This window comes from Psittacula echo (assembly GCF_963264785.1).
Source record: "Psittacula echo genome assembly, chromosome: 2".
Lineage (NCBI taxonomy): Eukaryota > Metazoa > Chordata > Aves > Psittaciformes > Psittacidae > Psittacula > Psittacula echo.
In genome coordinates this window covers 159234699-159260477 of record NC_137737.1, presented here as the reverse complement: position 1 = coordinate 159260477, position 25779 = coordinate 159234699, and the positions used below count along the sequence as shown (strand labels likewise).

At 44.0% G+C, this 25779-nt stretch overlaps 1 protein-coding gene across 1 annotated transcript in view; it reads right to left on the bottom strand.

The window, feature by feature from the left end:
• Positions 1–4158: 4158 nt before the first annotated feature.
• ADGRB1 (adhesion G protein-coupled receptor B1) overlaps positions 4159–25779 on the bottom strand; it is a gene marked incomplete at both ends in the record, with an annotated part of 205421 nt that continues 183800 nt past the window's right edge. Inside the window, 6 exons of the mRNA XM_080610861.1 lie at positions 4159–4356; positions 15057–15110; positions 16586–16690; positions 18187–18222; positions 19166–19848; positions 24028–24082. Coding sequence (XP_080466987.1) covers positions 4159–4356; positions 15057–15110; positions 16586–16690; positions 18187–18222; positions 19166–19848; positions 24028–24082 — 1131 coding nt within the window. The remainder of the gene's footprint in view (positions 4357–15056; positions 15111–16585; positions 16691–18186; positions 18223–19165; positions 19849–24027; positions 24083–25779) is intronic.

Sequence of the window (25779 nt, the reverse complement as noted above, 5' to 3'; positions counted from 1 at the left end):
TAAAGGGTCGAGTGCATCCAACACAGCAGCCCAGGGGAAATGCTTTGAATTTTCTTCCATTTTCAGATTCTTCCCAGTTTTCCAGCATAGCAGACAAAAAGTATGGCATCTTACGTGTGCAATGTGCCATATTATCCACTGCTATAAAGTGGCTGCGCTTCCTCCATGCAAGTTCACAGTGTATGTACAAGTGTTCTCTGTTTGCTTCATGGATATTACAGGGTCATAGGACAATTCAGGGGGACCTCAGGAGGTCCTTTCCAAGCTGAGAAATCCACTGTCCAGCCCCTTGCAGCCACACCACGTTATGATCACAGTGCAAACCAAAACTACCTGTGCATACACTGAACTCCTGCACCCACCACCTCTTGACAGAGCTGTTATTTACAGTCCCATGAATACAGCAGAGACAAGTGCTCCCTCCTTCCCGCTCCCTTTGATGAGAAGCAGCAGGACCTACTTCCTGACCCACCTCTAGGGCTGTGACCCAATGTTTGGGGTCTCCTGCCGTCCCAGCCCATCACCTCATCTGGAGCCTGGTGGCTAGTATTTCCCTTCCGCCTATTAATGCTATAGGATCATGGTATGGGAGATGTAGAAACACCCCTGTAGGAAGAATAGAGAAGCTCTGGGACTCACCATTAGGTGCTGCTGATTGAAGAAGTGTTGGATCATGGCTCAGAGATGGGGGCTCTGGGTTAGGAGCCTCCAGGCAGCCCCACACCTCTGGAATCATTTCAGCTGTTTCAGGATATCCAATTCATTTCAGTCAGGCAAAGAGAAGTCATTACAATTTGGAGACCTACTGGGCTCTAGAGAGCAGCAGCCTTCGATCTGATTTGCCAGACCCCTAAGCCTCCTGCATCCTGCCTATGAACCTAAAAGCTGTCAGTGAAGTGATGAAGCAGAGACAGGGAGATAAGGACACATTTTCTTGCTGGAGGATTTCATCTATTCGAGGGTAAACACCAAGGAAATGAATAATCTCCACCTCAGTTCATTTCTTGTCATCTTTCATGAGTGATATCCTTCACCCCCTCATCCACTGAGCCATGCTCCTGCTTGCAGCCTGCCTGGTAATACAGGAGGTGGCAGGGAAATCCAGCTGAGGTTAACATTGTGTTTGCAGGTGTGCAGGCAGGGTGGCATCAGCGTTATCCTGGCTCCATTGGAAACTGTAACCCAGCATCACTGCCTTCAGCCACTAATACTGCCAGATCTGCCCCTCACATCGTATCATATTAGGAAGGATGCATCAAGGTTTGGGTTAGAGATAACGGCAGAAAAGTAGGCTGTGCTGCATAAAGAAGGGAATTCCTCATGCCCTGGAAATGTGCATTATAAAGGGAAGTATTTTTGGGGGTGTCAAGAAGCTAAAAGGAAAAGATGCACTCATGGGACAAGTTTGGCCCTGGGCTATGGATATGCCAGAGTAGAGAGCCAGGGCATCAACTTGTGGGTCCAGGAGAGGTGTTTCTCAGCACCCGGGCGCGATGCAAAGCACACATGGGGCGCGGGCAGGGGCGCTTGTAAAAAGCAGACATGGCCGGAGTTTGCACCTCTTTTATTAGAAATAAGACACATTCATTTTGTGCTCTGAAAACTGTACAGAAAAAATAACTGACGAACACGGAGAGGAGGAAGGGGAAGGCATGGCATGGGGCAGGGCATGGGAGAACAGAATTAACCGGAGGAGCTGAGCAGAGAAAGTCGAAGAGCAACAGTTATTAAACAAACATTGATCTCTGTAATTACATATCAGCGTTAATGTCCTGCGAATCGGATGGAGTGAATGGGTGAATGGGGAAGGCTGGAGAGAAGAGGCTTGGTTGGGTAAGGGGAAAGGAGAGGGGGAAAAAATAGAGAAAAGAATTAAAACACAGTAGAAAGATATCTGTATGCTAAAATTCATAATGTGTAATTATAATAATTACAATATCATACAACCCGGCATCTGAGGGAGGCCTTTGTGCTTTCCTGTTTCATAGAATAATCTAAAATTGAACAATAATATCACAGTTTTTTATAAGTAATCACTTTCCCTATTCCAAACTATTTGGATTGTTTTTCCTTTCCATCCTTCATATTCTACAGTTAATGGCAAGGTAAACGCCATTAAAGATCACCCAGGTGGCCCAAAGGAGAGCTTAAACAGAGATGTTGTCAAGCCAAGCAACACCTTTTAGTGGGGGAAGCACAACTGGGGGCAGTGATTGTTTTGCATTTTGAATCCATTGCTAGTTTTTCCCTAAAAATATTTTGGTTTTGTATTAATTTCTATCAAAAAGAGACCCAAACGCACAGTAAGAACTCAGACCCTGATCAAGCTTTGCTGTCTGGCACAGTCTGGCTGCTTACAACCAGAGCTTTGCCACCACACATATCCAAAGCTGGGAGAGTTGTTCCAAACATCAGACAGACAGTGCTGGGAATGATGAGAAAAATGAAGTCTGCTTGTAATGTTACTGGTATATTTATTAAATGATATAAGTATTGCACAACATTTTTTTTGGAGGGGTGAAATGTAGATACGTTGTTTTATGTAAATAGCCTTGAGAAATGTTTAATGACCAAAAAGAAATTGAAATCATTATTATTTCTTTTCATGGTGAAATAAAAAGACAGTATTTTTATGATGAGGAATGTCCTGCTTTCCTGATCAGCTCCACCTCTTCCTTCTGGTAGGACCACAAACCTGCTTGCTGGCTCTGGGCAGTGGGGAGGGAGGAGAAGAGCCAGTCAGGGGTTAATAACCAAAGCCTGAACTGAATGAAACAAAGCCAGCAGCGAAAAGGCTGTGTGTTCCCACCATCCCAAGCTTTCCGTGGAGCAACTTTGCCTTCCACCTTCAGCAGGTGGCATGCTCACCCCATGCCTGCGCAGTCCTACGGCACATAAAAGGCATTCGAAATGACAAGAGCCAAAGAAAAGAAAGGTCTCGGGTTTCAAGTTCTCTTTTTATTGAAGAAAAGAAAAGAAGAAGGAAAAAAATAGATTATTTTGTTTGTCTGTTCGTTTGTTTCCAAGTGGACGTTATTCGTGTTGTCAGTTTGTCTCAATGTCCTAAGGCAACATCTCTGTATACCAAATGTCTCCAGGTACATCGGCAGGTCTGTCTTTCCCTCTTTCTCTCTCTGCCTTCCAGGGAGGGGCAGCTTGGAATCAATCTGAGTCCGAAAGCAAGGAAAAATAACAGGAAAAACAAAATAAAAAGGATGAGGCCAAGAGGACCTTCGCAAGGCCCGTGCTGAATTTATCTATTTAACAGTCAATGAAACGACCTACATTCTTCTTGTTGGTCTGGTTTTCTAACACCTTCCACCCTGTCCTTGGAGACGGGGCGAGCAGGTTTGGGAGGTGGTCCTTTCCTCCTGTGCCTGTCCCACTCCTTGGGGCACACAGAAACTCTGCTGTGGAGGGATGAGAGGAGGAAGCTTCACCTTATCTCTCCACCTAAGCCATGGATGATGCCACCACTTCGCCGTCCAGGACCCGCTGTGGGAGTGCCACGACGCCAGGTCACGGTGCGGCACATCGGAGTGGGAACGTCTTCTTGGCCACCGCTTGGCGCATCCCATCTCTTTCCTTCTCGAGTGAGCTGGTGAGGGAGAGGTGGGGGGCGAGGATCATCGAGGGATGCCACAGACCCTCAAGACTGGGTCTCCCCAGGGGATCTACAGTCAGATCACATCGCAGCGAGTCTCCCGTGGGTGTCCCCTCTTTATGGTCTCCAAACAACCCCAATCTTCTTGGCTCTTCGCTGGGCATCCTTCCACACCTCCCTGTGGCAGAGCAGGAAGGCTCTCGGTGTGCAGCAGCAGCCCGAAAGCATCTCTGATGAGGGCTCATCCCCTGCAGCCCCTTCCCACCCTCTGCTTCCTCCTCGCTCTCTTCCAGGCTCACTTCTTTTCCAGTCCTACCTGGGAAAGCTCGTGTTGTCCTGAACCTACAGCTACTATACTCTATAAAGTAATATTCCCCCTCTCTGCTGAGAACGATACAAAAGTTACTCCAACCTTACCAAAGGTTTCAAAAGAAACCAAACATTTTTCTCGCTCGGTTCCGATTTAATTTAATCATTTCTTTAAAACGTGGTTGTGTTTTGTTTGTTTCGTTTGTTTTCCAGAAAATAAGAGAGTCCCTTTCTTCCCTTTCCGCTCAGACCTCTGTCTGAAGGTCAATAATGTCTTGTCCCACCAGGGGAATGGTGGCCCCTGTTTTCTCCCACTCTACAGTTTTGAGTTCTAGGGGAGACTGTGCCACAGGTTCGATGTCCTTTTTAACCCATGATGGTGGGGACTGGACTTTCCTGATTCCTTCCCAGGGTCTCTTGTTTGGTGTCTGCTGTTTTTCTTGCTGCAAGAGGAGGGAAGTGACAGAAAGGAGAAAGAGAAAGAAAGAGGGGTTAGTACCCATGTAACAAATATCATTTTTCACTTCTTTCTTATATTATAAGCATTCTTTTCTGTGAAACTTCTGATCCAAAAGCAGTGTTTCAGTTGTACTTGGTGTGTAAACTGCCTATTTTCAAGAAGAAAATACAGACTTTTCCTTCCTCACTGCTGTCTCTATCTATCACCTAATGCCTCTGCATTTTAGATTTCACCTGAGGGTTTTGCGACTTGGATTTCCACTGAGGAACTGAAGATGGTTTTGAGAATTCAAGATCCTTTTCTACTTCTACCCAAAATCTCTACATAGAAATCCAGATTATAATGAGATCTTTCTGAACATACATTGACTGCGTCGAATGCAAATACATTTCTTATGTGGCAGAGCTATTTATAGGCTGTTTAATTGCAGCAAAACATGCTAACTATTTTGCCAGTGAACCCATGCTGTTTGACGGGCTGGATTGTCAGCTCTGGAACTGAAAGCATTTCCATCAACTCCACACCAAACCTTCAAGGCTTTATCAATCACCATTAGCCCTGTCTCCCACCAGCATCCCACCATGGATAGCGATCCGTAGTGACACTGTTTCAGCCAATACACACCAAGACAAGACTCCGACTCTGGGGAGAGCTGAGGTTCTGTAATACGGGTGATCTCTTCAGTGTATACATAAGTGGGAGTTCATGCAAAGACCTTAAATCAGTTGTTCCACTAAGCTTCTCCCCGCTCCAAAAGTGATGCTGTTCACGGTTAATTATCCTCACAAAACACTCCAGCACTGGACAAGAAAAGACTTCCTCACACATGAGAAGAACACAGAGCCCTTTTGAGCTATCTGCCAAAAGTAGTGGCTAGCGGAAAGGAAGGGAGGAAAGGCAACTGCATAGAGATGACAACAAGGAGATAAGAAGTGTGTGAAGATAGTGAAGAGACAGACATGCAAGTGACATGCAGTCCAGGACGTCTCAAAGCTTGATGCTGTCACCAAAATGTATTTATTGAGGGGAGATGAAGCCACACGTAGGCTGCATTGGTATGACTGTACTCCAGGACACTGCAGAGATTGCTGTTGCCCCATAGGAAACCTAAATGCCCATCTGCTACCTGCTAATCCACATGCCTTGAGTTCTGATTTTGGTCTCCTAAGAGACTTCTGTAAGTCTATCCCACCTCCATACTGTAACACTGATTGATAGAAAAAGGTGCTGTAGCATTATTCTCAGTACAAGAAAGACAAGGAAGTGCTGGAAAGGGTCCAGCAAAGATGGTTAAGGGTATGGAGATATCTCATGTGGGAAGACTGTGGGAGCTGGGCTTGTTAAGTCTACAGAAGAGCAGACTGAGAGGGGATCCCATAAATGCCCTGCAGGGACAGTGTCCATCACATCATCCAAGCCACAAACCTTACTTTTCCAAACTTCCACCTTTAATATAAAAGTACGTTTGAAGTTTCTCCTGTATCCCTGCAGTTGCTCACAGGGAGAAGGCTCTGGATGAGATTATTTGGTGTCTAGAGAGTAGCAAATGTATCATAGGATCATAGAATCACAGTATGGTTTGTGCTGGAAAGGACCAAATGTACAAACCAGACAAACCTGGTCTTCTCAGTGTGAAATGAAATCATTGTTAAATTATCTTTATTTTGATTTAAAAGGAAAAAAGAACTTTTTAAAAGTTATTTGAAAGAAAACAGAACTGTTTTTTAAGTAAATCAGTTGCCATTATTCTGCCGTGATAAGATGCAGCAAGAACTTGCACAAAAAGACAAAAGCACAACGAGGACAAAACATGGAATGAAATTAAGAGTTTCTTAACAGATGAAGAAAAAAAACCTTGGTCTGAAAAGTTCTTTTCAATGGAAAAACATTTTTTTTTCTTCCACACTTGCTGTTATGCCACAAGTTTTTGGAGTTATCAGTGTCCATAGCTGTATTACTTAAAAGAAACCATCACAAATGATCATATGCATGAAGTTCATTAATAATTCCATCTTTCCCCTCCAAGGAAAGCCCTTCTTTGATGGCACTATCCTCCTCCCAGACAAGGTCACAAAGATGCTCAGAGGGGGTGGAGCAGCTCTCCTATAAGACAGGCTGAGAGAGCTGGGCTGGGGCAGCCTGGAGAAGAGAAGGCTCCTTAAGGGGAGACCTGAGAGCAGCTCCAGTGCCTAAAGGGGCTGCAGGAAACCTGGAGAGGGGCTTTGGACAAGGGCCTGTAGGGACAGGCCAAGGGGAATGGCTTTAACCTGCCAGAGGGGAGACTGAGATGAGCTCTTAGGCAGAAGCTCTTCCCTGTGAAGGTGCTGAGGCGCTGGCACAGGGTGCCCAGAGAAGCTGTGGCTGCCCCATCCCTGGCAGTGTTCAAGGCCAGGTTGGACACAGGGGCTTGGAGCACCCTGCTCCAGTGGAAGGTGTCCCTGCCCGTGGCAGGGGATGGAGCTGGATGAGCTTCAGGTCCCTTCTAACCCAAACTGTTCTAGAATTCTTTATGGCCACTCTCAGCATCATGTTCCTTTATTCCCAACCAATCTCTATTTTAACGGTCCCTTTGTCTACCACACTCCTGACCTTCAGCCTCTCCTTCATGCTCCGAGGATGCACCCAGATCTTATCATGTACACTGAACGTGCTCAGCAGACCTCAGAGCTATTCTTGTCATGGGCTCCTTTTGTGCTATTGAGGGAAAGCAGCTGAAAATCCATGTAGGGAACAGAAAGTGGGAGTGAGGGGAGAAATGCACAAAGAATTAGCTCACATCTACAGCAATGGCCAGTGGTCAGGCCTGTCACTTGGGAACAAGACTTAGAGGTTACAATAATTATTCAGTGGTGATAAATCTGAGATATTAGATGTTGTGAAGAGTGGATAAATAAAGAAAGGAATCATAGAGAATGAAACAGAAAACATCACTATGCCAATGTCTAACTCCACTCTGCATCTGCATCTGAAATATTACGTGCGCTTTGTGGTGTTCTTGATAGAAGGATATAGGGGAAGCGATGCGGGTAGCATGGTTTACAGCCATGAAAAAGTTATGGGCATGTTCCGTAGAAGGAAAGATTACACAGACTATGTCCTTTCAATCTTGAAAAGAGATTAGAGATGGATGCGAAAGTGTTCTATGAAACTCTTAGGGGCTTGCTGATAGTAGGAATGGGCTACTGATGGTAGGGACCATCTCTTCCAATACAAGAACTACAGAGCACAATGAGGCATCAAACATTGCCTGGCCCAGAGTGAACCTAAGGAACCAGTCCTGCACAATCAGCATACAGCACCCAGCCAAACTGCAGACCACCTTTCTGCAGCTCTCTATTGATGCTGAAAGTTTCCAAAGCTATAAAAGTACATGAAACATTCACAAAAGTAGCATCCAGTCAGTACCATGAAGTAAAGTGATACCATTCTTCATCACAAGGAATTTTTGAAGATACACTACCACATGCTCATCCTGTTCTTCCATTTTTCCAAGCTCAAAAGGAGAGAAGTCAGGGCCAGACCGGCCTTGGGTCTAACCCCATATGGTTGTTTCTATCTAGATTATCACTGTGATGCGTTACCTAGCTATAACTGTGGTGGGTTTAATGATTCCAAAGATGTCTATTTACAGTTAGAAAATGAAAACGAGCCTCAAGAGATCAGCAAATGGAGAGGGAAGGCTTGTTTTTAGTTTCAGACTCTCAGAAAGGAATCAGATTTCTCTAGTGATGATGTGAGTGGAGATGCTACTCAAGGGTGGGATGCACTGGCTGTCCACCACAGAGCTCACAGAGCTGCATGTAAGGCCATGATCAGAGCATGGGTGCAGAAGGATTCAGTGCTCTGAGCAGGTTAAATGCAATCAGCCAGGCTGAGCTCTGGCAAGGATGCTGGGAGAGAAAAGCAGATCTCCTCTTGGCAACAGGTACCCTGGGAATTGGTAGCAGGCCTCTGGGAACAGCTCCCTTTTTCTTTCCCCCCATATGGAAAAGGTTTTTATTGGGTCTTGGCCATTCGAACAGCATATAGAAACAGCCACTGGGCACATGCTTCCAGCCTGGCATTTTCCTCCAGCCCCACTGTGGGGTCTGAGCAATCCTTGCAGACAGGAGGGAAAACCGAGCTATGCATTGAAAAAGAAGAGAAAACCTGGAGAGAGGGATGTGTAATCCGGCTGTAAAAGGCTCCAGTGCTGGCCCAGGGCCTGGAGCCTCAGAGACAGCCAGGAATGGCCTGAGACAGGAGCTGAAAGCAGCAGAGGCTGCTCTGCCAGTAACTCACAGAGACAGAGCCATTACTCTTGCCTGACACAGCCCATGAGCTTCTGGCTGTTAGAGAGGGTGTAAATGTGCCTGCTTGGTGCCAGGATGGCTGAGCTCTGTCAGAGGGCTGGGAAAGGAAACCCAAGGCTGGTGTAAAACATGCTGCACACTAAACTGGAGGTCTTCATCACCCTGATGGCGTTTGGAGTCTCCTTCATTCAGCTGTGGCTTTTGTTTCGGCTGCACATCTTTAAGGGAGAAGGATTAGGGATAAAAGGCATTTCAGATGTGGTGCCAACAACACCCCCTGAAATCCCTAATAACAAAGAGAGAGGCAAAGAGTGTTGGGGTAATCCACACAGCTCTCTCTTTCTAAAGCTAGCCCTGGTAGACTGCAACAAGTCATCTGCGCTGGACTCTGGTTATGGAAAGGTAATGGTGGTGATGACACCTCCCTACCTTTATGCATTGGCTCTGTGCTGGCTTCATCCACAGTATCTGGATCCTAGTGCAACTCTTGCTTAGGATCAGCATCAGTGTATTTCATTAGCAGGGCATGGAAGACTGCCTATTCTAAGACACAGCTTTCGTTTCACACTTCAGTCAGAAAGGACGAAATGTGCAAGCTGCATCTCCTTGTGTTTGTTTTGTGGGGTTTTGTTTGCTTGTTCACTTTTGTGCTTGTTTTTAATACCCAACTTTTATAGTTACCCTGAATAACCTGAAGAGGAATTCAGTGCTTTTTACAGAGCACTCTGGGATAACTCCCCTAGAACCAGCTACTCCCATGCTGTTTTCATTGCCTCCAGTGTCAACTTGAAGGATATTTCATGACCTAAATGGTCTCTCCCCATGACATCGATGACTCTAGGACCAAAATGAAGTTATTCAGAGCGTATAGCAGTGAATCTGAAAGATAAATGTGGCTCATGCTGTCTAATTCATCTTTGGATCAATGTCGATGAAAAGTGATTAGAAAATGCGAAAGATGTCCTGGGTTTTTATGGAATGACACATTTTCCTTTCCTCGTTTGAAACAAGTAGATGCAGTTCCTTCATTTTATGCTACTGAACGACAAGGATAACATTTTGGTTTTTCATTTAGGAGAAAGGCAAAATGAAAGGAAGTGGATAACTTTGTCCAGAATCCCATTTATGTTGGAAACAAAAGGTTTTATCTTGCACTGATGGAAATGAGTTAGGAAACTTGAAATACCTAACATTTACTGGATTATAAAGTTATGTTTTCTCCTTCTGTATTGTTTGAAGATCAGATGGTCTAACCTGTAGGGGTTGCTGTTTAAAGTCTGGTGCATGGCCTCTATGCACAGCTGAAGGCAAACAGGCCTTGAATCAAGTTAGTCCTTCATAGACCTTTAGCAGCAAATTGCATTGACAATATAGAGTAACTGATGCCTGATATCTGGGACGCAAGGTATCAGATGATCTACAGGAGAAGGTGAACTCATGATTGATGGTGTATTTGGACACAGGGTAGCTGACAGACAGTTTATGGCTGAATGAATTAAACTTTGATGTCATTTTCATAACAGACTTTATTGCAGTAATTATTATTATACTTTATGTAGCATTCCTCCCCATAAACATTACTCTAATGGGTCTTTTAAAAGCTGACAGTTACTAAAACCTTTAAGAAGTGCAAAGAAGATTAAACAAGTGGCACAAAGGAGATACCCTACCTGTAAGAGGAGCTTCCTTTGTAGGACACTCAGCCAGAAGCAGAAGCACAGACTCAAAGAGGAACGAACCTGAGTTTGACACAACCATCACTATATGGGCTCCACCACCCCCAGCCTCAGTCTACGCAAAGTGATTCCCATGAACAGGAGCCAAATTTCCTACTTAGGAGCAGGAGCTCCGTAGTGATCTGATGAAAGGACAGGTAGACAGCAAGCAAGGGAATTAATTCTGTCATGCAGAAAACAGAATCACAGCTAGAAATGAGTTTGAATATTGATCAATAAGTCCTTTTTTCTTCCTAGTCTTAGATGTCAAAGCAAGTGCTGGTGGAATTCATATATCCTGCAGGTGTCTGAAGACAAAAATCAACTTAAGATGAGAAAAATAAACATTCAAAATAGAAACACTGTCTAAGATACAAATATGAAGAAATCATAGAAAGGCAGAAAAACATGTATCTTTTTCCACTGGATTTTGGAGCATGGGCTTTTTCAGGAGCAACAGAGATGGAGGAGGTGATCCAGCCCCTCTGTTCTGCTCTGGTGAGACCCCACTTGCAGCACTGTGTGCAGTTCTGGTGTCCTCAACATAAGAAGGACATGGAACTGTTGGAGCAAGTCCAGAGGAGGCCACGAGGATGATCAGGGGCTGGAGCAGCTCCTGTATGGAGACAGGCTGAGAAAGTTGGGGCTGTTCAGCCTGGAGAAGAGAAGCTGCGTGGAGACCTCAGAGCAGCTTCTAGTGTCTGAACTGGGTTACAAGGATGTTAGAGAGGAACTCTTCACCAGAAACTGTGGTGATAGTACAAGGGGTGATGGGTTCAAACTGAAACAGGGGAAGTTCAGGTTGGATATAAGGAAGAAGTTCTTTACTGTGAGGGTGGTGAGGCACTGACACAGGGTTCCCCGGCAAGTGGTGAATGTTCCACCCCTGGCAGTGTTCAAGGCCAGGTTGGACAGAGCCTTGGGTGACATGGTCTAGTGTGAGGTGCCCTTGCCCATGGCAGAGGGTTTGGAACTGGATGATCCTAAGGTCCTTTCCAACCCAAACCATTCTGTGATTCTATGATTCTATGGGAGTGGATCTGAGAGCTGAATTACAGTGTTCAGATCCTGTGTGTGAGCTCCAGAACACGGCTCCAGCCAAAGCAAAAGCCATTCCAGTTGCAGAGAGCTGAACATAGCAAAGAGCTAATAAGCAAGAATGAGCAAATGTGAGGAATGTGCAGAGCTCTGCTCAGCGCGGCTTTCGCTGACCTGGGCACAAGTAAAGAGCTACTGTTTAAAATGAATGCAAAGCTAAATGCTGGCAAGGAGAGAGGCATATGTGTGATTCAAACTTCTCTAATGGAGCTGGATCAAAGGACTCCTGCGAGGGGAAGGCAGGAGTGTCACTTCCATTGCTTTCAAAGCCAAGAAGAAGCAAAACCTTTGTTTCCTTTAAAGCCTGCAAAACCTCCATGTTCATCCCATGCAGTTGCAGAGCATGTGAACGCCTCCTGATGTCCAGCACTGGAATTTCTTTAGCCATTAACCCACAGGGAGGAGACGTTTTACCCTGACAATACAGGAAAATACTACCCATGTGGTACAAAGTAGCTTGGAAATAGCCCTTACCCTGCTCTAATGTGAGGAGCTCTCAGCTACAAGAATTTAGACCCTGGGAACTGTGTGAGTTTAGGAGGAAGCAGGGAAAAACCCTACATTTAGAAGCCTACAGTCTGCCAGGCAAAGGGCAGACTTTTAAATGGAGAGTGAGGTTTCCAACAATAGGACTTCTTTTTGGTAGCAATTGGGTAGATAAAGAGTAACTCAAAGTGATGGGAATGATTAGGAAGGCAGAACCCTGTCGTCTGAGTCAGTACCAACCTAACATGTCACTATACATCCATTTGGGCAGCAAACTGTGCCTTAAAGGTGTTCTGAGGAGATACCTACAACCCAGGTGGAAACCTCTCACTAGTTAATGTAATCTCAGAAATGAAGGTTTGGTGGATCCCAGGCACCACAAAAGTTTTGATTTGAATCACTGAGGATGTGGTGTGAATGCCTGGGGTTTTCTGATGCAAATTGCCCTTGGCTTTCCCCAAGCCTTTGGTTCCTTTCGTGCTTCCTGGCTGCAAATAAGCTGTCTAGGGGATAAATATTCAACACACACAACTCACTGGGTTTTCTGCTCAGGGTCTACACCAGCTTCCAGTTTGGTCTGGGATAAAATGGAAGGGTAACTGTACAAACTCCACTGCAAGTCATTTGGGAGGAGGGAACCCATCTGTTCTTGAGATACTTGGTTTAGATTCAAAGACTCTTTAGGTGGACAGACACAATCTGTCCCAATTTCCCAAAACTTTGTAACTTCCTTTAGAGTAAGGGCTTTTTTTTCATGAGTCATCTCCATCTTCCTTGCTTCATCTGAAGACTGCAAGAGACACAATTTACCATAGCCCATGGTAAGATCATACAGAGAGCTATTAGTGCATTAAGAAAATGACTTTTCAACTTGCAGTCACCAGGTCTTGCTTAGTGACATGGTTTAGTGGTGGACTTGGCAGTTCTGGGGTAAAGGTTGGACTTGATGATCTTAAAGGTCTTTTCTAACCTAGCTGATTCTATGATTCTGTGTGAGTTTGTTAGTATCTTCATTCCTTAGCATTGAAAAGTTAGCTAAGGAGTTATTAGGATGCTCATAAAAGTTATTAGGATAATAGTGTCTACATCCTGTATTAGTTCATAAAGCCACAAAAGACTGAGACCTGTATCCTGCTCACAATGTGAGTTTTATCAGTGATATCTGAATGTGTCTCCAATAGAAGCGTTTTATGTTTGAGGTACATATATAAGAAAGAGCCTTCACATAAGCAAATCTGCCAGCAGACTTCAGAGATGATCTCTTGCAGAGGAGGAGCTGAGCTGAGCAAGCAGGTTAATGGGCAGTATTAGCATACACTGGGATAGCTGTTTGCATAACTCAGACGTGCTCTGATTCAAAATTAAGGGGTTCTTGTTTGTGTCTTTAAGGAAATTAAAGCCAGGTTCGATGGGGCTTTGAACAACATGCTCTAGTGGAAGGTGAACCTGCCTGTGGCAGGGAGTTGGAATTAGATGATCTTTAAGATCCCTTGCAACCCAACGCATTCTATGATTCTATGAAAGTCCATGTCACATGGAATAGATTTCATGGGAAAAAAAGGAAAAATCCAAGTTTGTTGCCCAAGAAAGGGCAATTTTTTTATTATTGTACTCTGAAGCTCAAGGTAGTTCAGTATTAGCCATGTGTTTTGCTTTGTAGCAAAATACCTGCAGCAAACACTGGTGCCAGAGTCATTCCTGGAAATGCATTGAATGTGGACAAGATTCAGACTTTGTTGGCATTCCAGACAGTATTCTGGTTCTCCTAATTGCCTACCTCTTACATATCATCCTGGCAACATTGCCCATTAGTAAACTGATGACAGGCCAACTGATGGCAGTGCGGACACCTTAATCCCAGCAGGATGTGAATTAGGGTGCATATCTCTGTAGTAGCTGTTCTGATTTGAAGATTGATGTATGATGGCCAGCAGCCATGTATACTTCCACCCTGTGCCCTCCAGTGCAAGAGAGTAAAGAGGTCTCAGGGAAGAAATCCTCAGCTGCTGGGTGAAGGGAAAGCAGAATTCATCCCCAAACCTGTCTCCATGTCTGCAGGATAAGAACAAGCCAAGCAGTGTTGTTCAAGGCTGCCTTTGGTAGGGACTGGGTCATCCTCACATCAGAAATGCCCTTCAGAAACAGACCTTGTAAAGGAAGCAAGCTGATCAGCTCAAACATGCAGGAGTCCCTGATTATGTTTCCAGCTCTGCCAGGACCTACTCTGGGGCAGTGGGTAAAGGGCAGTCTTCTTTGTCTTTCAAGTGTACAGTGCAGTAATCCAAAGTTTAAATGTGTCAGGATAGTTAGAGAGGAGGAGTATGTGTGCTGGTACAAACCTTTGGGTCTTGTCTGAAGACTGCTTAGAAATCATGTTGTACCACTAAAGGTGGAGAAAGTCTCAACAGTAAACACAAGTGATGGCTGAATTTTCAACCCTTCTTCCTAAAAGAGACTAAAGATCTGCTTCATTCTCCTATTCTTCTGTTGATGCTTCCTTCAAATCTGACAACGTAGCAGTTCAACTGATAAGAATTATGTGACTAGTGTGATAAGGTTTTGGCCACTGCACTGAGGTACAGAGAGAACTAGCACGTAGTTCAAAACTCAAACCAATCCCTAAAGTACCAGCACCATTCCTAGGAGCTCCCAAAGGAGTTTTGTCCTGTGCATTCAATTCAAGTGTCAGAAGCACCTTCCTGACCTTGGAGTTGAAGAAAAGAGGTATTGCAAGATTAGGAAAATAATCATATCCTGGAAAAGACTAAGGACAATGGGACAGGATGCGAGGAGAGGCTGGGAAACTGCTAGGGCTGGAGGGAGACATGGGAGTTTGACTTTGTGGTTGCTTATTTAAAGGGGAAATCAAAGATACAGCAGTGCAGACAGACGGATTAGACCCGGTAAACTTCTGCTCTGTGATGCTAGGTGTGAAAGGGTTCAAGGGAATTCCAGGATCCTCATGACCTTGTTCATGCTCACAAGGCAAAGAGTTTCCTGTTGCTAAAGGAATGTGTTTGGATTCGTACATCACGGAAGGGTTTGGGACAGGTCTACAACACTCTTCAAGGCAAAACAAAAGTCAGACTTACTCTAACATTAGTTTTATCACTTCCACCAGAAGAAATACTCCATTGTTTTACAACCTAAACATACATAAAAGAGAAAAAAAGAATCTTTTGTTGTTACTTCAATCCCTCGTATCCTCAATTTGCCTTCTTAGGGCAACCTGAAGATGAGGCATCATTTCCAGTGGGGTCCTCAACAGTAGATGGTAGAAAAAGGAGTGAAGAAAGCTATTTATTTTTCTTTGCACTACTTTGGATGTTTTTAAACCAATACCCGCTACTGACTTGCCAATGGTGATCTTCACAACCTCCCCCTTTCGGGTTACATCCAAGGGAAAATCAGAACTTGAAAAGGATTCAATCAATGCTCAAAGGCCACCTTCACAGCTTCTTGCCAGCAGTTCAAAGCTCTTTGATGATGACACCGGCAACTTTAATTCTACACAGATGCATCTCTGAAATGCTCAAAATATCTCAATCTGTAAAACCCTCCTGCCAACATATCACAGATTACCTTTTACATGGTATTTAGGCATTTTTTGATTTTACAGCTGTGTCATACCTAAATAATAGAGAAAAGGCAGAGAGATGACATTCAGTGAAACTGTATTGGGATTCTGGGCCAGCACGGGCTTTTTTGATCTGAATCTGCCTGCTAGGTTCACTGTCCCTCTCATTCTGTAACACCGGGCATCCCATAATAACACCTTGCCACACACAAGCTGAACTTGCTGGGACCACATTTCTGGAGCTCAGCACAGCAAAGGCAAGACCATAAGGGCTGAGACACAGGGGAGATGCAATCAAGTCGCCCTTCCTTACTTGTGCAATCCACATCAACTACTACACAGGCTCTTGATATCTGTTTCTAGTCCCAAATCTTTGCCCCTCTGAAAGGCTATAAGGTCTTGCCCCCAGTCTGCCTCCCTCAAAGTCTCTTCTTGCCCTGGAAGTTTACTTCTGTTGAGAAAAGCCATGTATATGGTGATCAGCTCCATAAATAACCTTATGCTACATGTAATTATGCAGTCTCCAAGAAGTGCTCCCACCACAGCTTAAATCCCATTGCTATGGCTTTCCTAAATAGCTGTGCCCATCACCACTGCCTTGGCCTCCAACTTAGCCTCTGTAGGTGGGGTAGATGATTCCTGATGTCCCCTCCTTCTGTCCTCTCTCCTTTCCACCTAGATTTCCTCAAGGCGGTTCTAGTTTCCAGTTCCTAGCTATGAATGGATGAATAGATCACTGAAAGGGAATGCAAAGAACAGATACAAACACAGGGAAAAAGCAGACAATACAGACTCTAATCACCATGAACATACATGAAGGCAAACATACCCCTTTTGGGCTGCTGACTACTCGATAGATAAGCTAGTGGTACCTCTGTGACCCTCCATATCCCTTGTGGTGTGCACGTACTTGTTGCTACAATCATGGGTAGAAAATCAAGGCAAAGTATTCAGTGAGAGCTCCAAACTTTCCTGTCTCTTCCCATGCTTCTGCTGGCACTAGAGGGCTCTAAAACATGATGGTTCTGGAAGTGTCTGACTAACCTTGCTGTCCGTTGTTGGAGACTCCTTCTCCTTCTCTGCATGCTGGAGTTTTCTGTTCAGGTCTTGGAACATGTCTTGGTGACGTTTTCTTGTGTGCATGATTTTCTGAAGCGAACACAAGGGCCACAGGTCAGCAAACCTTATTCAGCTGTACAGAAAGAACATGTCTCTCCCCCAAAGTTACATATATTATTAAAACCTAGCTCTGTCTCCCTGCGGGTACAATCTGATGTGCCTAAACTGCCTTCAAAGTTTACTGAGGGACCGGTGTAGCACTGCCTTTGTTTTCAGGATGAGATGTGGGAGAAAGTGGAAAAGACTATTTTTTGAGCTTATGGTTATCCTAAACCTGCAACTTCCAACTATTGATGCTGCAGAGTTTGCGCAGTGTTGTACTAACTAGACCTAGGAAACTTTGCTGGCCTTCTTTAACTGACGCTCGACCCCATGCCCGTTCTGTTCTCAGTGTGTCTCCTTTGAGCTTACCCAAACATGCAGAGTTTGGATACAAGAAGTTCCATCAAAGACTACTCCACAATTCCCTTTTCTTTGTATTTTGATTCTTCTGCATTTCACTTCTATGTCCTCTTGCCCAGAAGGAGAGGAAGAACCAGGTTTTATATGGACTTCTCTTCGCATGTAAGAGCATGTTGAATATGGCTTCCCTGTGCTCTGCTAAGTGCTATATAATTGGATATATTATATATTTTTTTATATATATATATATAATATATTATATATTAAGATAGCTTAAATATTTTGGGACCAGTTTGAAGTATCAGCTGAGATGTACCTGACTTGACTCAATTTCAGACCAAGCTCCCAGCCTGGAGCTCTGAAGTGATTCTAGCATTAAAGCAACTCTTCCTGAGCCTGTAATGTGACTCTGTTTTGGAGTAAGCTGGCAGCTTTGAAAGGAAAAGTTAGCTTTGCTGCAAGGAAGCCATGACTGAACTCAAGATAGCTGCACTAGCTCTCAGTAGCCCCAAGAGACCCTCTGTAGAGGATCGGCTTCCAAAGCATTCCACTCTGAGCCTCAGGTGTGAACACAGACATCTCCCTATGTACAATATAGACTTCTTCCACCCAAGCTGATTCCGTGAGGTTCATTAATAGGTTTGAAACACCAAGGCTGACTATTGGTTGTGGCAGTGGAGACACATCAGCTTCTTTTCTGTTAAGCAACAGATCTTGTGCATGAAAAGGAGGCATTTTAAGCCACCAACCCAATGTACATGCGCTTCCCAAACAGGTATGTGGTACAGTCACCTACTCCTCCACCAGCTCCCCAAGAGCATTTTGAGAGAGAAGTTGCAGGTCTTCGGCAAGCCAGTGCAGGATCTTGATTTACAGATGTTTACACAGGAGCTACTACTCCATAAATTCATCATGTAGCAACATAAGTTACCCATTACTTTAGCTACACAGGGTAAACCTTACTAGGCACCCACCAAACCTCTTTGAACCCACTGTTTTTAAACCCTTAAAGAAGCTCTTTGGCAAAGGCAGCAGTCCTGTGAAGGTGCAGGAAGAAAAGCAAGTAGCATTTCTTTCTCTCATCCTATCCCTTGAAAAGCACATTCAGAAAGGGATGTACTCACCTCAAAATCTAGCTCTGCGTACCGCGATTTCCGCCTCTGGGTAGTCGAAAGAAAAAGAGATGGGTGAAGGTTAGTACAGGGTTGATGCTGGTGAGTGGGCACAAACTCTATCACACAGCAGATAAAATAGAAACACCTTCGCTTTTCCTTCTTCCTACACCTTTCATGTGTTTCTCTGGCTCTTTCTGATGGAAAATGCCATCCATTTAGAGGGGTCTCTACCAAAAATGGGGGCTGAACATGGGATTTTGGCCAATTCGGTCTCTGTCTTAGTTATGAGCTTGCAGGTCATTCACAAAATGGGAAGCAGAGAGGAAGCAACAGACCAGCCAACTGATCTACTGGGCTTTTGATCACCAGTCAGCTAAGACTGAAGTTTGGACAACAATGGTCAAGACTTACTGAAAACAGCCAAAAAAAAAAGGGTGAGATGCACTAGGGCAGATCTCAGCATAAGATCTAAGGTCTAGGAAGAACTGCTAATACATGTAATGAGTTATTGCAGGTTAGAAGGAGAGGGCTGCATTTATGAAAAACCTCTGATGCTAAGAGCATTCTGGGGGATTCCTTTGGGACATTTTATATCTGCAGTCAGTAGGATTTTCTCATCTGTATCATGACTGAAGTCATCAAAATGAGAAACAGCAATAGAGGATAGGAGAAAAGATCATGTAAACAATAGGCCTTGCATTAAATGGATCAGGTTTTGACAAACTAATGTTTTTATTGGACTTTGCATTGCCTGTAGGGCTAAAGACAGTTCATCCAGCAACGGAATATGTTTATGGAAATCATGAGAGACTTTTAGCATTACAAAATGGTATCACATGCCACTGATCCCTCATGACAATGCAATACTGGCATTACATGGTGGGCTGCATTTGGCCTTAGGTGCTTCTCCTGAAACACCAGATGTGGCCAGCACTGAGAGCAAGGCATTATTCTGGGTGAGAACAACACGATAATACACATTGCTCACCTCCAAGGAGCTCATGGAGAGGGTGGAGACGGTCTCACTCTTGGACACCACACCTGAGTTCCCTGAGTCCCCTGTATCACACAGGCTGTTGGGAATCTGTGACTCATTGGAGATGTTCTGTGGAGCCAGCTGCTGCTGCTGTTGTTGTACCATGGAGGAACCTTGAACCTCACTGCATGTCATGGTTACAGGCTCCCGGGGAGGACTCTTGACAACAAAGCCTGGGTCGGTAGCCATACTGAGGTGGATGAGCCGTGTCTGGGGCATCTGGTCAATATTGATGCTATATTTGCTCTCATCTTTGGGTGGTTTGGCCCGTAAGGTAGACGTGTTGGTAGGCAGAATGACATAGCTGGTGTCCAGTGTTTGCTCTTGTGCCCGGGAGAGTTCTGAGTCCAACTTCTTGAAGATGTCCCCATCACAGATGTAGATGGATTTAGGTGGCTGGTTCTTGTCCTTCTTCAGAGTGAGAGAGTGATTGCTGAACTCATTCAGGTTGATGGCCCCCAGGTAGTGTGGGGAGCCTTGAAGATGCATCTTGGAGACATTGGCTGGAAGACTGTTAAAGTTTGATGACCCCTTCTGGTGATTGAGTTTCAACTTCTCTTCATCTGGCAGTGACGGACGCTTCAGTGTTCCTGTGATGGTTGAGGTCCTGCAGGCAGTGATGTCTTTATTCAGCACTAGGGAGACAGATAAGTGTCCTTAGCACATCACTTAGGTTTTTGTTAACACACCAATACACCTTCCACAGTCACACCATGCTAGCATGTTCCCTTGGCCCTCTCAGGAGGCTGTGGTGGCAGAACAGTGTTTTATACTGGTTTGGGGTTTTTTAATTCCAAGAATTTGCTTAAGGCAAAGCTAAAGTTAAGGAGGAAAAAACTTCCTCAATTTGAGATGCTCTTTATGAACCTGCCCATGGCAGGGGGTTGGAATTGGATGATCTTAAAGTCCTTTCCAACCCAAAACATTCTATGGTTCTATGATTCCAACAGAACCATGGCCAAAGCTCTCAAGTTGGCCAACGCGTATTGTCATATTGATAACAATATCTTGAAAAGCAAATACATATACAGATTTAGTAGATGTAGTATATGCATATACATAATATATATATTACTACCCTATGAAAGAATAGAATTCTTTAAAAGAAAAGGTTGCTTTCACCTCAAAAATCATTTTGATTCAGAAAATAGCTGAAATGCAATATTGTCTATGATTTAAAGTGTAAATATTAATTTCTTAAATTAATATTTAAGTATTTAAATAAATATTTAAAGCACTGAACTGCTTCAGGTTGACCTTTTCCCTTGGACAATTTCACTGTCAATAATATGATACTTTAAAATATACCACATTTTGTTATAAGTTTCTAACTGCTTTCCTCAAAGCTAAGCTTCCTGTAACCATGGCAAGCCTTGGCGAGAGGCAATTATTAGTGTTCTTCATTTTCCCTTGAGGATAGAAAGGAGTGCCATGAATATTGCTTAATGGGAGAGGAAAACCTTAAACTGAGGACAAGGTGAACATGCCAAATAGGAGGTATATAAAGGACAACAGACGTTCATTCCAACACAACACTGTCCACAACAAAACATCTGCTCTTTTTCTAGGAATAAGAATCTATTGCTCAGCTGATTTCAAGCTGCAACACAGACTTTAGGAAGATGGTAATGTCAACCTTAATGTCTCGAGGGGATGGAAAACACAGACAGTGGGGCTGGGTCGAAGTGGTACAGGACTGAAGGCTACTTACCCAGTATTTCAGCACAGGAAAGGAGAAATAAACGCATGTTTCCCTTTCACCCATCTCAGAAGGATAAGAAAAGGTCCTTCTACCTATTCACATCTACCTGTTTTTTTCTCAATGGACCAGCAACAATGATTTTTGGGGTTCAAACTTAGACAAGGGAAGTTCAGGTTAGATATAAGGAAGAAGTTCTTTACTGTGAGGGTGGTGAGGCACTGGAATGGGTTGCCCAGGGAAGCTATGAATGCTCCATCCCCGGCAGTGTTCAAGGCCAGGTTGGACAGAGCCTTGGGTGACATGGTCTAGTGTGAGGCCTCCTTGCCCATGGCAGGGGGGTTGTAACTGTATGATCTTAAGGTCCTTTCCAACCCAAACCATTCTATGATTCTATGTAACCTGACATATTCATCTGATCCTCCTGGGACAGCGGTTGGATACGACATAGGCATCCCATGGGACTGAGGACACACTGATTTTTCTGCCAACTCATACTGGGTTCAGTGGGCGCTGGAAGAGCCCTTTTTAAGGCTACAGAGCAGGATCAGGAGGATACGAAGTAAAATAAAAGACCGTTCAAAAAGCTTTTAAAGCTAATAACATTGAGTGGAACTAAGGCAATCACAGTCATCTTGACGTTGCTAGAGGACACGCTAGGATAAATCAGAGCATTACAGTGTGTTCATGGCATACACTGTGGGAAGATGCTACTGAAGTCAAACCTTTCACTTGGGAGTGTCAGTGAGGTTTATTGGTTCAGGCTCTTCTCCAAGCTCATATCAGCTGCTGAAAGTATGTTTAGAGTGGTTTGCACTTGGCAATCTCTAAGCATGTAGCAAGTCAGCTTTCAACACTAAGCCATGGACCCAGTCTTACTAGTGAATCTAAGTGAGGAGGTTATGGGAGGTATCAGGTATATCTCCAATCCATCATAACATGACAGCTAGTGCCTCCAGGAGAAATGATGGCCAGAAACCAACAGTCAGGTTTCTGCTTTTTGTTATTCAATAAGCAGAATGCATAGGATGATGCACCATATAGAAATGCCTCTGAAATAGGGATTATTATTAACTACTTAGCTTGGCACAGACCAACAGCACTTTATCAGAGGAGGAATATCTTTTCAGGCAGACATCAACAATCAAATTGTACAGCTGTATGCTGGCAAAGGAAGGGAAACCTAGGCTGTTAGTAAGCTGCTGATCCAGGGTCTTCTGCCCCGAAGAAGACCAATCAGATCCTTTCTTTCCTCTGGGAAGTTTGATTTGGGAGCCAGCAACTCAGTAGCAGATTCAGAAAGCTCCCTTTATTGCAGGAGTCCAGGGGGTCTGCCTTGTTTTCCAGCACAAAATGGGCTGGAAAATATGTTTGTTGAGCATGTGTTGGAATCAGACATGGTCTCACACGCATGTTTTCACACATGGCTTTTATGGAACTGAGATCTTTGGTGTCAGAAAGGGAAAAGGAAGACAAATGAGAAGAGAGAGACAGCCAGAAATTAGATTAGAGAGAGCAAGACAGAGAAATAGAAGGAAAAAATGGACAGACCCTGAAAAGAGATAAATGGACAGAAAGGGACCATGAAATAAGATATCACAGGGATAAGTGAGATAAATATACTGTGGCTGTGATAAGCATAGGGAGAAGGAGTGCGGAAGAGAGGAGGACAGGAAAAGATAAATAAGATGTGGATAGATATTAGATAAATGATAGTGACATTGATAGACAGTACACAGAAATACACTGGCAGAGATAGATGTTGACAGAGGTAGAAACACATAAATAACAGGTACAGAGAGAAAGACAGCTGAGAACAGAGATAAATAAGTGATTGCAAGATAGAGAGATGAATTATAGATAAATACATTAGAAGTGGATAAATAAATGATAGATAAAGGAAAAGATAAATGAAAGGGACAGGTAAATGTGTACAGAAACAGAGAGAAGGAGAGAAACAAAGAAAGGGAAAAGGAAGAGAAAGAATGAAGGAAGAGGAGGAAGAGGAGGAAGAGGAGGAAGAGGAAGGAGGAACAGGAGGGAGGGAGGGAGGGAGGGAGGGAGGGAGGGAGGAAGGGAGGAAGGAAGGAAGAAAGGAAGGAAGGAAGGAAGGAAGGAAGGAAGGAAGGAAGGAAGGAAGGAAGGAAGGAAGGAAGGAAGGAAGGAAGGAAGGAAGGAAGGAAGGAAGGAAGGAAGGAAGGAAGGAAGGATGGATGGGGGGAAGGGGGGAATCATAACAAAGAGAGAGAGAATGATGGTAACTGAACACACAGTATGTACAGTCCTTGACCTGGTTTGGAAGATATGAATTATATGCAAGGGCCAAGCAAGGGGCATTTCTGTTACTTGGGAGAAGGGGTAAATCTAGCAGGGTAGATGAAAGTCTAAATATCTACAGGAGGTAAGGAAAAGCCCAGGTCAGGCATGCCAGTGCCAGGGAAGAATGAAGCCTGCATAGACGGACAGGTAGAAAGGAGAATCCAGACAACATAGACACCCCCAGGGGAACAAGAGAAAAAGGAGTTATTAGGGAGAAGTGCTCATGCAGATCATCAGCATCAAAACGGATGTGTGTGACTGCACACACAGCAGAAAGGTGCAGGCAGAGGACAGACCTGACCCACCTCCATATGTACAACCTACATCTGCACTAGAAGTGTGCATGGAGCCAGGTGGAATCGTGGGAAGGCTGTCCAGACTCCAGACCTTCTCAAAGATACCTTTCCTGAGCACAGAGCTGCCTGAGGTTGGTGTGACTCCCTTGGGCAGGGGTTGCTAAAGCAAAGAAGGATCACAGTAGGAAGAGATGGATCCAATCTCTTCTTCCTTGATACTCTTCTCCACCACCATGTTACATGGGCCATAAGTAAGGAATAAGGCCTTGGAGGAAAGGCTTACTCTTAGTTACAAGGCCAAGAGAGCTACAGCGAAATAGGATAGGATAAGCAATACATAAGGCAGAATTAGGGGTGTTGCTTTCTTTCTGCCAGGGTTGAGTGTAAGGACAGCCCACACAAGTACATGCAAGGCACAAAGACACACACAAATAAAACAGAAAGGGGAAAAAAATATGGCCTAGTTCAATCCCCAAACCAGGTCACTTGTTGATTCTCACCTGTGATGTGCTCACCTGATCTACAAGCCATATCCACATCCTTCTCAAAATCGGTCTGAAAGACAGAGAACACAGAGGACATGGTCAAAAGCAGGTGGAGGGGGAAAGAAAGCCATTTGGAAGATGCAAACCCCCACTTTAGTCAGTGAGGCAGACACAACCATTGCCAGAAGAGTAAAAGAGAGATGTTTTGCTTGGGCTTTGAAACATGGCAAACAGACCACTCCTCCTGTGGCTTTTGAACCTCAGTGGTAAAGTTGTAACATCACTTTTCAGCTGGATTCGTCTGCTCATCCTGCTCATTCCTGGGCTGCCAGACTAAAGTATCTCCAAGGAACACATTTATACGCATTTCTAAAACCAGGGGGCAGGTTCCTGGCATGATCTGCCTTGGATATATCACCCCATACTTAGTCTCTGGATTACCCTCCACTCACTAAACAGATGTGGAGATGCTGCTGAGAGCGCTCCATACCCACTGGGCTTCTATCACCAAGTCACATGAAGTGGAAACACATCTCTGTTTCTAAAGCTTTTGGTGTATAAAATCAATGGTCCTAGGAGGCACAAAAGCTGAGTAACCTTTTCAAGCGGTCTGTACAGCCAAATGAAACTCCTTTTTCCTCCCAATAGGAGTTAATCCTTTTTGTAAAGCTTTCAGCAGATAACATTTCAAAGAACTGGATAAACTGAGTCACAGTGGGCCATGAGTTGTCATGGAGTAATGGAAAGGCTGCAGACTAGCAGAAAGTAGAGAAGTTCACTGGTTATTTCTAGTATCATTTCAGACACTTAATGTAACTGTAGTGATGCGATTAAATGCATTCCAGTTTAATACTAAGAGTATGAAAAAGAGTTTATTGCCATGCCCTTGGGATAAACACTTTAATATCAGTAGTTTGAGACCAAATACTTTTTGAAGAGCTGGTTGAGGAATTATCTCAACTTTCGTGATGTTAATTTCAGAGTAAATTATTTGGGATATCAAATAAATCTGGAAAGAATAGAAGAGAAATAAGACTGAACTGATGTTTAAATGGGCAAAAGGGATGACTCAGGAAAAAATAATCTCATTTTCATGATAGGAGTTCCAGAGAAATGGAACCAAACAGCCTATATTAGTTCTACTGATAAATAAATTGAAGATAGGCTTATATTTAATAGCAGTGAACAAGATTTTGTGGAGAACAGTTCTACTCAGCTAAGCTTCTTTCACTTGTGCTGATTTGGAGATTATTAGAAAAGGTAAAAGCAAAAATTCCATCCTGCAGAGCTTTAGATTCCTTTGGTTATTTTACAATTCAGTCGCCAGAAAGTAACATTGTGCCCCTCTAAAAATATCACATCTAGATTGTGGAGGGGTTTTTGTGCCTGAGTGTGAAGAAACTGATTGTAAGCTCTTCACTCAATACATCCATCAACCTTGCAGATGTAAATGTAATCTCACTGCTGAAAAATGTGTAGCTGACACAGAATTTTGCAAGTGGTTGGTAATGAATGAAAACAGGAAGTTATATGGGGAGACACAAATGTGAAACTTCAGGATATAGCCTTGGGATGGTGACAATAGAATAACAAATCCAGCATCCATGGGTTTAAAGGATGGCGAGAAGCTGAAGGGCATATGGAAGGGGTTATATACATAATTTGAAGGCAAATGTCTTACAGGGGGAGAATAAAAAAGCTCAGTATGTTAACTTATTGGAAAGAAGATTGAGATTGAATATGATTATGGTGTCTATTATTGAAGGA